The following is a 12,371-nucleotide window of genomic DNA, read 5'->3' as shown; positions in this document are numbered from 1 at the left end:
ATATTAATTATAAAATGTTTCAATGTACAGAAAATAACATAAATTATACATTGAACCTAGAACTGAAATTAGACAGATATTAACATTTGGCAGTATTTTCTTCAGATCTTTCTTTTTTTTAAAAAAGAAATAAACCATTACCAACATAGCTAAAGCTTTATCTCTATCTCTTTCTCTTCCCTCCCTCTCCAGAATTATAATCAGGGTTTTTATCTCCATCTGTGCTTTTGTACTTTATGTGTTTATGTATGTTTGAGTGTGTGTAAATTACATGATACATATAGTATATATTCAGTATATTATTTGGTATATATTCAACATATTATGTTATATGTTATATATATAATGTGTATATACTACTTATAAATATTTTGTTTTTAAATTGTATGTCTTATGAAATCATATAAGTCACAGCCATAAAAACATACATGGTTGCATGTGTGTATATACTTTCAATATACATATACTTTTGTATATATATTTATATATATATTTATATATTTATATATACAGTAATATATAATATAAAATATTTTATATATATTTAATATATATACTTTTAACATATATGTAATACATATATACTTTTACGGAAAAGTTATCTTATACATATCCTTTTGCAATTTATGTACTCAATCGTTTTGTTTGGGGGACTTATCCATCTTGATTCAATCCAGTTCATTAATTTTAAGTGATACAAAGAGTTTTCCATTGTGTGAATAAACCACAGTGTTTATCCATTCCTCTACTCGGCAGTTACTTTCTTGCTAATACAAGCAGTGTTGCAATAGTATCTTTGTATGTGTCTCCATGTGCACATACATAAGTAAGGGTTTCTCTAGAGTGTGTATCTATGAAATTAAATTACCATGTGGTAGAATATGCACATTTTCAGCTTTTAAGGTATTACCAAATTGCTCTCCAGAATAGTTGTCTTGGTTTATTATATTCCTTTTAAATTTTATAAGTATTTTATTTTGTTTAGGTTTTAATATAACCGCAGGGGTTAATGAAGAAACAGGATTTGTTTATGGAGGAAATCGCTTTAATTGCGGCACGTGGATGGATAAAATGGGAGAAAGTGACAGAGCTAGAAACAGAGGAACCCCAGCCACTCCAAGGTAGGGTTTATTTTGTGGGGCTTATATAATTTACCCTTTTTAAAACCACATACTTGTGGAATCTTTTATTCTATTAACCATGAAGTAAGTCTTCTTAGCAAATCTGTGAAAATGTCTCTTTCTCCTTCCCGTTTCCTCTTCCATTCATCCCCCACTTCTCCCCCTATATACATATACACAATACTGTAAGTACTAAAAGTCATCAAGTAAAGCTATCTGTTGTCTTCTGGAAGTTCTCATGGGTTGATTCTCTACAAATACCTCAAAGTGAATTTTTATCGTTCATTATGTCTGTGTTTAAGAAATTTTCTTAACCTGAAGTGTTTCATTTCTAAACATTTTATTATGCCCATCTTTTGTAAATATAGAAAACAACCAATTATCCCATCCTTTATGAAATCCTTTCACTTTCTGAATCTTTTTCCCCCTAATTTTTTAAATCTTTTATCCCATCATTTCTTTTTATGATTTCAAATGCTTAATAGTATCAAGTGTGAGAAACTATTTTCTTATTCTAAATTTTATCTTCAGTCAGAATTACCAAAAAATTACTTAATAATAGCTGTCATTACGTGCTTTGCAAATTCTTTTAAAAACCTGTTTATTTTGGTACATTATGACCTGTTGTACTTCCCTTTCATTTTCTTTAAAAATAAGCTCTCAAATTATTATATTCACCTATCCTGGCTCTCTTCAGGGTAGATGAACATACTATATCCCATGTTTGCTGTATTTTTTTTTCTTTTTTTCTTTTTTTTTTTTTTATGGGACTCTATTTCAATATTCTCTGATTCCTTACTCCTACCTTTTTCTAGCTGCCATTCTTTTTACTGCATAATCCCCGTTCTACTTCATAGAATATTTAAAAAATACGTTAACAAGGTAAACAATGGCAAAATAGTAAGAAGAGAGATTTCCTATACATATTCCTATAAAGTGGGAGTTTTTTTATAAATAGTTCTTTTTATAATAAATTAGTTATATAATTCATCAAAATTGTTTATTGAATGCTCTTTAAATAGTGCTTAAATGACTCCAACTCACAGAATAAAATTTACTTTTAATTTTAGAGATGGATCTGCTGTTGAAATTGTAGGCCTGAGTAAATCTGCCGTTCGTTGGTTGCTGGAATTATCCCAGAAAAATATTTTCCCTTATCATGAAGTCACAGTAAAAAGACATGGTAAACTATTCATTTTATTTACAAGAAAACTCCAAATGTACTGTCTATATTCTTAACCTACATAATCATCATTTGACTTAATGAACTAATACCGTATTAGGAAACCCTTAAAATTAAGAGGAATTAAAATTAAACCATTAATTTACTAGTATGAAAATTGTAACAAACCTCGTTACTAACCATATTTTTATGGTTAGTAACTTTGACCTGAGATGTGAAAAGCATCGCTGTTATTGCCATATTGTGCTTTTCTTTTCCCTCAGTGTGACTGAGCAAGCTGTGTTTTGTGAACGATTATGAAATCTTTATAACTTTTTCTAAAACTGTGTTGTTCGGTAGAAATATAATTTAAGCAACATGCATAATTTAACATTTTCTAGTACCCACATTAAAAAAGTAAAAAAACTAAATAAATGAAATTAATTATGGTAATTACTTTTATTAACTCAATCTATGTTAAATATTATTTCAACGTGAAATCAGTATGTAATTATTTATGACCTATTTTACATTATTTTGGTGAGGTGCTAAGTCTTTGAAATACAGTGTATATTGTGCACTTCTGGCGCATCTCTATTCAGACTAGCCTCATTTCAAATGCTCAACAAAGGTAACTTTATCAAACATATAAGAGTGATCCAAACAAAGACAAGTCATGGTTCATTTGCTAGAGTCTGAGCCTTTTTTGGTAATATAATGAAAGATTTTTAATTTCAAGCAACTGCCCTTCAGAAGACCCTCACGCTTTCAAAAAGTAGATAATGTATTGCCTCAGTATTACTCCTTGGCTGTAGCTAAATGTATAAATTTCTTTGAATGCTTAAAACTGCCAAGTCTTTTATCATGTTTCAGGAAAGGTTGTGGCAGTCTCATATCATGAATGGAACAGAAAAATACAAGACAACTTTGAAAAACTATTTTATGTGTCCGAAGACCCTTCCGATAGTAATGAAAAGAATCCTAATCTGGTTCACAAACGTGGCATATACAAAGACAGTTACGGAGCTTCAAGCCCTTGGTGTGACTACCAGCTCAGGCCTAACTTTACCATAGCAATGGTTGTAGTAAGTAATTTGTTTATTATTTTCAAATTTCAAAAATGTTACGATAGGGTTTATTTAGTTTTTTATTCCCATTTGTTTTCAAATTCTTTTAATTGCTTAAAAGTATGTTGTTTACTAGATAGATTTACAGTGTGTTCTAAGTATTAAAGCATTATGCATACCATCCTTAACCTTTAACATTTAGTATCAAAAAATAGAAAATAATGGATTCTAATCCATTATTAGACTAACGAAGTGCTTCCAATGTTTTTCACATCACGACATACATAGAAAATGATGATATTTGTACAGCACATTGGACGAAATGGATTAGGTTGCTTGTGCCAGATTCAGCTGCTTCAGTGAGCCCCCAGGGGCCTTGAAAGCTGAGGACATCTGTATCTTGGTGCCTCATCGGTGCCTCAGCACAGTATTGGAAACATCTGGACTAGTGAACTAATGTGGGTATATTCAACTCACATTCTGTTTTCCTTGTTTTCTAATTAGTTCTTTCTAGCCAGGAATTCTAGACTCTCATTATTTTATCTCTACGTAGACTAAAAGTAAACTACAAGGGCAGTAAAATAGAGAAGGGTTATGTTCTTCTGTGTCTGCCTAACTGTTTCTACTTTGTCTAAAAGAGTACTGAATAGAGTACACTTCATTATCGTAGAATAAAAACTGCAAAGATACAGAAAGGTATCTTTGTGCATTTGATTTCATTCAGTGTACATTTGATTTCATTTAATCATTAAAGTTAATGTAGATTCTTAGTCACCAGTGCTTTCTCTCCTCCATATCTCATATGCTGTTGGAGGGCAAGTCCTTCTGTATTTTATTATGACCCTAGAAGCAAAATATGGTTTCCAGATATACTTAAAGGAAGCTATTGTAAACCTTCTGAAGAATGAATTAGGTGGGCTTAAATGTGTTCTGCCTTCATATAGCTGTGGCAACTTCCTTTTGGAGCTAGTACACTTTCTTGAAACAACACGAGGAAACAATCACCTCTAACAATTTTCCTGACTTTGAAGATCAAGAACAGTGCTTCCAAGTCAGCCTCATTGGAGGTTTGGTGTATGTACTCGAATTCCAACCCACACTGTATTTTTAAATCATTTTCCTTCTTTTCCAAGTTTATAAATAGTTTATGTTCCACTGTGAGTGAAAATTAATTCTTCTGTGATCCTAAGATTTTTGTATATTTGTTTTTGACATTCCTTAGGCCCCTGAGCTCTTTACTACAAAAAAAGCATGGAAAGCTTTGGAGATGGCAGAAAAAAAATTGCTTGGCCCACTTGGCATGAAGACTTTGGATCCAGAGTAAGTTTCAATATAAGTGCTAAGAATGTTATTCATATTATATTTAATATTTAGTTATATTTAATCTTGACACGAAAACTTGGATCCAGAGTAAGTTAGAGTGTATTAAGAATGTCGTTGATGGGGTGGCCAGATAGCTCAGTTGGTTAGAGCGCGGTGCTCTTAACAGGGTTGCCAGTTCGATCCCCACATGGGCCACTGTGAGCTGCGCCCTCCACAACTAGATTAAAATAAATACTTAACTTGGAGCTGATGGGTCCTGGAAAAACACACTTAAAAAAAATAAAAGTTAAAAAAAAAAAAAGAATGTCATTGATACAGTATTACATCACCCATAATTGTTTTGCTTGTCCATAAAAATTTCTAAACTTGTATACAAACGCAGTTTTTAAAAATACCTTCTATTCATTAGCATACCTTCTATTCATTAGCTAAATAAGCCTGAAGTTTACATAAAAAGTAAAGATACATATTGTGGAGTCCAAAAAAAAAAAATACTTTCTGTGTCTTCATTAACCACCATTGTTCAAAGTGCCTTTGACTTCTCATATATTCAATAATCAGTGAAAGAGTTTTTAAGTTTATAAAACTAATGTCATGAATATTTTCTAATGCCTATTCTTATTGTTATAGTGATTAGTATGTACATTGGAAGTATGGACATATTCTCTCCTTAGAGACGATTTTTTTGCCTAAGTTGTTACTTCTTGTAGTTCCTTTCATATTTTTAAGTAATCTGTGTGTGCAGTTCTTTATTTCTCTTTTTTTTTAAAGAGCACTTTTATTTGAGCCAAGCTGATGACATGCTGGGAAGCAGGGTCTCAAATGCTCCCTCTTTTCCATGATTTTGAAAAAATACTAGACTTTGTTTACTTCTTGTGATGATAGATGAGGATTTAATGCTTTCCTCACCTTACCACCAGCCCTTTCCAACCTTCTCTGTAGTTATACCACTATTTTTATTTAAACCAGTAAATAGTGTTGTTTTTATTTTATGATTATGTGTACCATATTTTTCTTTTCCAACTTTTGCTTTTTCTTGAATTTCTATGACCATTTTTTTTTTGTTTTTTTCCTTTAAAGTTTGATACCCATCATCAATTTGCTTTCTATGTAATTTATGAGAGAGCTCCATTTCTATAGTACCCTCAACTTTGTAGGTTTTTCCTAACTTACCGTGTACTCATTTCAGTCTTGAGGTGTAAAATTTTATATCCATATACTTCTCTGCATTCTGAGGTGTTCTCCACATTTTCAGAGGCATTAAGAACCACTATCCAAACTAAAACGTACAGTTACGAGTATGCGTGCATCAAGTTTTGTCTCTCTCACTAAAAGAAAAAAAAAAGAACAAATAAAAGCTATAACAAGAGACAAAAAAGGACCCAGCAATTCCACTTCTGAGTATTTATCAGAAAAAATAGCCAAAACACTAATTTGAAAACACGTATGCAACCATAAATCAATTGCAGTGTTATTTACAATAACAAAGATGTGGAAGCAGCTTAAGTGTCCATCAATAGATGAATGAATAAAGAAGTGGTACATATATGCATAGAACATTACTCAATCATAAAAAAGAATGAATTCTTACCATCTGTAACAACATGGGTGGACCTAGAGGGTATTTCGCTGAGTGAAATAAGTCAGACAGAGAAAGACAAATACCATATGATTTCACTTATATATGGAATCTAAATAACAAAATAAATGAACAAACAAAACAAAAACAAAACTCAGAGAAACAGAGAACACTTCAATGGTTGCCAGATGAAAGGGGAGTTGGGAGAATGGGTGAAGGGCGGGAAAGGATTAAGAGGTACAAATTGGTAGTTACGAAACAGTCATAGGAATATAAAGTAAAGCGTAGGTAATAGAGTCAGTAATACTGTAGTAACTATGCATTGTGTCAGATGGGTATTAGAGTTATCAAGGGATTACTTCATAAGTTATGTAAATGTCTAATCACTACATTGTGTATCAGAAACTAATAGAATGTATGTCAACTGTAATTGAAAAATAAAGTTATTTAAAAAGAAAAGAAATAAAAGTAATAATGTAATTAAACTGAACATAGATAACTGTCTTGTATTATCTATTGCAATAAGTTTGTAATACTTTGTTTAGTTTATAAGTGTATGTAAATTTTCTATGTGTATTCAATTGCTATTTGTAATCTGATAATGTACTAATTTTAATTAATTTTATTAATAAAATAATTTCATGGAGAAAAAAACCTTTCAAATATATAATAATAAAACCTTTAATTGTTACTAATTCAAATTATTCTGTGTATATTTTAATTGTTATAAGTATGTTAGAGACCTAGTGAAATAATTTACTTTAATCACTATTTGGTGTCAGGTTAACTCCTTGAAGAAAAGGTACCTGAATATTTTACATTTTTTTGTATTAGCCATTAAGTAATTGTTAGTCATTCCCTAACACATTATTAAAGTTCTCTGAACTCAGTATATATTAATTTAAGGTTAAATGGATGATGAGTTTATTCTATAGATTGGAAGATAAAATAATTTGATTATTTCGCTTACATTTGCTATTGAAATTTTTTCTAATGCTTCCTATATAATGTCTCATCTTTTTCTAATCTAAATTTCAATCATTTTGCAGTGATATGGTTTACTGTGGAATTTATGACAATGCCTTAGACAACGACAATTACAATCTTGCTAAAGGTTTCAATTATCACCAAGGACCTGTAAGAATTTCATTTTCCTTTTCTGAGTTTTCAATTAAAGTTATTTTTCAAGTAATTTTAGAGACTCACAGCTTTTTTTTTTTTTTTTTAACTTTTAAATCATCTTTTTTAGGAGTGGCTGTGGCCCATTGGGTATTTCCTTCGTGCAAAATTATATTTTTCCAAATTGATGGGCCCAGAGACTAATGCAAAGACTATGTTTTTGGTTAAAAATGTTCTTTCCCGACATTATGTTCATCTTGAGAGGTAAGTCATCATAGGCATGTAATTTCCATAGCTACTGTTGAGTCAGTTTGTTAGATATTAGGTAAATGACATTTGCTTAGAATTCATTTCTGTATGCGTATATTCGAGCTACCCCAATGAAATTTGAAAGTTTTACTCTTTAACACAGCAAGTTCTATAATTTTTACCTTCCTTTAATTATTTTTAGGTTATTTATTTGAATTCTAAAACTTGATATTGCATGATTTATACATGTGAAAGTCTTTGATTTTTAAGATTTAGCTGATACTGTGTTTTTGGATATGGTTAGCACAGAATAAATACAAAAACTAAAAGTACTCAGGCTTGGTCTTTTGAGTTAACTAATTTAAATATACATCAATAAATAATGTTCAGAAATGCTTTCATTATTATTAAAATATCAGAGTTGTTTTTTTTACTATTATTTCAAACTCATTTTTCATATCCTTTGTCCTGTTAGCAGATAGTGTCAGTTATAAGCTATACAAATTCAGTTAAAAGCTCTTAATGTCCCAAATTCTAGATTAAACCTAAATATGTGTACATCTTATTTCTCTAAATAATTATGCATAAACAGCATAAATTTTATCTTCTTTATTACAAGAGTATGAGGCACTTCCGTCTGTCACATGAATATAGTGTCAGTTTTTTTCTCTTCAGTTTGTTTTCGTTAGCTTAAATATAGTGAGATAAAACCTCATCCCGCCACACTTCTGCATCTAGAGATTGAGTTTGAGTCTGTGTGATGCAAACTTTCTTATAGTCCATCCTTTATTGCCCCACAGTATTTCTCATTTGCATTTATTCTTTCTTCCCTTTGTCCATGAGAAGTAAGAATATCTTGCATTGCACGGTCATTCTTCCACCTATTATCACATCCCTCCCACCTGTTCTATGACTTTGCTCTGATAATTATCCTCTGTGTTATTCCACTTGATTCTTCCTTCTTAAGCTACGAAAATACTTGTCAGCCCATCCTAAAATCAAGTTCATTCGTGCTGTTCCTACCTGGAGCCTTGTCTTACTATTCTGTTTTCTTTTCAACACTCTTCCTTTAGAGTAACCTCCTCATTCCTTTTGCTTTCTGACCAACTACCCACTTAGCCATTCCCACCTGGTAATCTGGCTTTTGTTTGCCCTTAAAACTGTGGTGACGCCACTCAGCAAGATCCTTTCTGGTTCCCAGATCCCATGATTTCCTTTCAGTTCTCATCTTTGACCTGCCTATAGTGATTTGACATTGTTGCTTGCCTCTTATCGTGAAAAACATTACACTATCCATAGCATTAGGTTTCCCTTGTTTACCTCATAAGGGTGGAGTGCTCCATAAACGTCAACTAGGTCAAGTAGGTTGATAGTGTTGTACAGACTACTTGCACATTTTTTGTCTACTTCTATGAATTGCGTAGAGAGGGGTATTGACATCTCCTACTATAATTATGGATTTGTCTGTTTTTCCTTGCAATTGTAAGTTTTTGCTTCGTGTATTTTGAAACCTTATTAGTAGATGCATAAATATTTAGAATTGACCCTTTTATCTTGGTGAAATGACCTTCATTATCACTGGCAATATGTCTTTGCTCCAAAATCTACTTTGGTATTGATACAAGCACTCCAAATTTCTTTTGATTATTCATTACTATGGTATATTTTTTTTCATCCTTTTACTTATCACCTTTTTGTGTCTTTATATTTAAAATGGGTTTTTTATAGCAACGTACAATTGGGTCTTGCTTTTTTATGCAGCCTGATACTCTCTGACTTTTAATTGGGCTGTTTAGATCATTTGTACTTAATGTGATTATTTATATGTTTAAGTATAAATCTATTTTCTATTTACTCTTCTTCTATAGCTTTTTCTTTTTCTGCTTCTTTTAGATTTAATATTTTTATTCCATTTTATCTCCTTTATTAACTAATTAGCTATTCTTACTTGGTTTTTTTAAATGATTGCTTTAGGTTTGTAGTATACATGTTTTCAATTTACCATAGTTGTCTTGTATGCAGGCCTCCTCATGATGAATTCTTTAAGCTCTTGTATATCAGCAAAGTCATTATTTTGCCTCCATTTCTGAAAGGTATTTTTGTTGTATAGATTCAAGGTTGGCAAGTTTTTTCTTTTAGTACTTTAAACTTGTTGCATTATTTTAACAAGAAATGTGCTGTCACCCTTATTTCTAACATGCCATTAACATGCCATTAATTTCATTTAGTGTATGGCTCATTTCATACATTACAGTTTTCATTTCTTAAAGTTTGATTAGGCTCTTTTCTATATCTTCATGTCTCTGCTTAATATTTTGAACATATGATGAAATATAATTATAATGACTATTTTAATATCTTTGCTGATTTCTGGGTTGTTTCACTTGTGATTATTCTCTCATTATCCTGCTCTTTGCCTGCTAATGTTTTATTGGATGACAGATGTGCATTTTACCTTGTTGAGTGTTGGATTTTTTTTCTATTTCCATAAATATTCTTGAGTGTCGTTTTTAAATGCAGTTAAATTATTTAGAAACAGTTTGATCCTTTCAGGCCCTGATTTAAGCTTTGTGAGCTTGACCAGAACAGTGTTTAGTCTAGGGCTATTTAGTCTACACTAATGAGTAAAGACCCATCTGCATTCTCTATTCTATATTTCTAAAGTTACGACGTTTTCAAATCAGGCTGGTGGGAGTAAATACTGTTCCTGACTCTTCATGAATGTCAGGAACTACTTCACCTAATCCTTTCGGGTGATTCTTTCTCCATCCTTGATTAGTTTCCTCTTGTGTGTTGACTAATGGATATGCTGTGAATAGATGAGTGGGACCCTCTGCGTAACTCCAGATTTTTCTCTTTGTGCAGTTCTCCTCTCGACTACTCTGACCTGAAAATTCTAGCTTCCTTGGTCTTCCTAAACTCTCAGTTACATCTCTTCAACTCAAGGAGTCTGACTAGCTCTACCTGTGCCAAATCCTAGTACCTCTCTCGAGACAGTATGGTACAGACTCATAGGATTCACTTCCTTTTTTATCACCATTTTCAGGGTTACTGTTCTTTGTTGCTTAACATCCAATGTCGAAAACTATTGCTTCCAGTTCTTGTTTTGTCCAGTTCTTTGACATTTAGGCAGGAGGGAATTTCTGTACAACATACTCCATGTTTTTCAAAAGTGGAAATCTTTCCTTTCTTTGTGGCCCAACAAGATGTTGTAGGCTCATCTTTTACTTTCCCTGTCCCAGCCCTAGAACTGGGCTCTTCTCCAAGGAGCCCTGTTCTTTGTAATGAAGAATGTATTTAGAAGTCCAGATCTAGGCACTTGGTGTGCATTCATTGCTCCTGGAGAATCATTGTTTTCATTTTTGTTTTTTTTGGGGGGGAATCATTGTTAATGTGCCTCTCAATAATAGAGCTAGGAGACTAAAATACCTATACACAGGCATATACATACATCTCTATGTATTTCTCTTTATATACTGATAACCGGCCTTCACATCAGTTCCACTCAGTGTTTAATCCTACTTTTCTTCCTTTTCATATTTGTAATTTACTTTCCAACAGTGAGTAACCTATTACCCATACTCTGCTACCACCATCTCATAGTCTCTGCTCACTCTGCTCTGGCTCTGACGCCCCAGGTTGGGGTGTCCCCAAAACATAGATGCCCTCTTCACCCTCTTGGGCCGGCTTGGAACAACCCCATGCTCGGCTACTCTTATGCATGGATACACTCCTTGCAGCCCCCAGCCTTGATGTGAACTCCTTCTCATACTCCTCAGGCTTTCACATCCCACTCTGCTACTCCTGCTACCCTTCTTTCCTCCCCTCCCAAAGTGGTCACTGACCTTCTTTGTCCCACCTAACAACCTGAGGAATGAATTTTTCAGAAAGCAAGGGAACGAGGACTTCATAACCGTACTGGTATATGGTCTATATCTATTGTGTCTGTATCTAATTATGAGCAGCATGTTAATAGTTCTGTAAGGTTGTTTTGGTTTTTTAATTGTAGTACTATATTGGTTTGCGAGGGCTACTATAATGGAGCACCACAAATTGAGTGACTTAAACAACAGAAATTGATTGTCTCACAGTTTTGGAGGTTAGAAATCTGAAACCAAGGTATTGTCAGGGCCATGCTCCTTTTAAAGGAGCTAGGGAAAGATCTCCAGTCCTCTCTCCGCTTCTGGTAGTTCTTCGCTTGTGGCAGCAGAACTCCAGTCTTCACGTGGCATTGTCCTGTGTACATGTCTGTGTCCAAATTTCCCCATTTAATAAGAACACTTAGTTGTACTGGATTAGGGACCTACCTTGACCCACCTTAACTAATTACATCTGCAGCAGCCCTAAATCCAGATAAGTTCACATTCTGAGGTACTGAGGGTTAGGATTTCAACATATGAATTTTGAGGGGGACACAGTTCAACCCATTACAGATACCCAAGGTACCCAAATTCAGTAATCTGGCATTTTACTCTGAAGTAGCTTGAACTCTTGGAAACAAGTAAGTTTTCTATGTTTTCCATGACAACTTTTTAAAATATGGTACTACATGATGTTATTATTAGTTATTATTCAAAATATCTCCATGTTTATCTAATGGAATTATTTTTTCTGTTTTTATTATGAAATATTCGATATCTACAGAAAAGTATATGTAACATAGCCATGATTTACAAGCATAATAACGAGACAAATATGTTCCCACAACCAACTTAAAAAATGAAACACTGTAGAATTATGTGGGTTTTTTC

General features: G+C 32.7%; 1 protein-coding gene across 4 annotated transcripts in view; it reads left to right on the top strand.

Moving 5' to 3' along the window:
- The window catches only part of AGL (amylo-alpha-1,6-glucosidase and 4-alpha-glucanotransferase), an 80,920-nt gene that overhangs the window by 64,847 nt on the left and 3,702 nt on the right, over window positions 1–12,371 (top strand). For all 4 annotated transcript variants that reach the window (XM_081026937.1, XM_081026940.1, XM_081026938.1 and 1 more), the window contains 6 exons: window positions 986–1,121; window positions 2,192–2,304; window positions 3,157–3,368; window positions 4,573–4,670; window positions 7,302–7,389; window positions 7,502–7,635. In XM_081026937.1, coding sequence (XP_080883063.1) covers window positions 986–1,121; window positions 2,192–2,304; window positions 3,157–3,368; window positions 4,573–4,670; window positions 7,302–7,389; window positions 7,502–7,635 — 781 coding nt within the window. The remainder of the gene's footprint in view (window positions 1–985; window positions 1,122–2,191; window positions 2,305–3,156; window positions 3,369–4,572; window positions 4,671–7,301; window positions 7,390–7,501; window positions 7,636–12,371) is intronic.

This window comes from Rhinolophus hipposideros, assembly GCF_964194185.1.
Source record: "Rhinolophus hipposideros genome assembly, chromosome: 19".
NCBI lineage: Eukaryota > Metazoa > Chordata > Mammalia > Chiroptera > Rhinolophidae > Rhinolophus > Rhinolophus hipposideros.
This window is presented reverse-complemented; position numbering and strand designations above follow the sequence as displayed.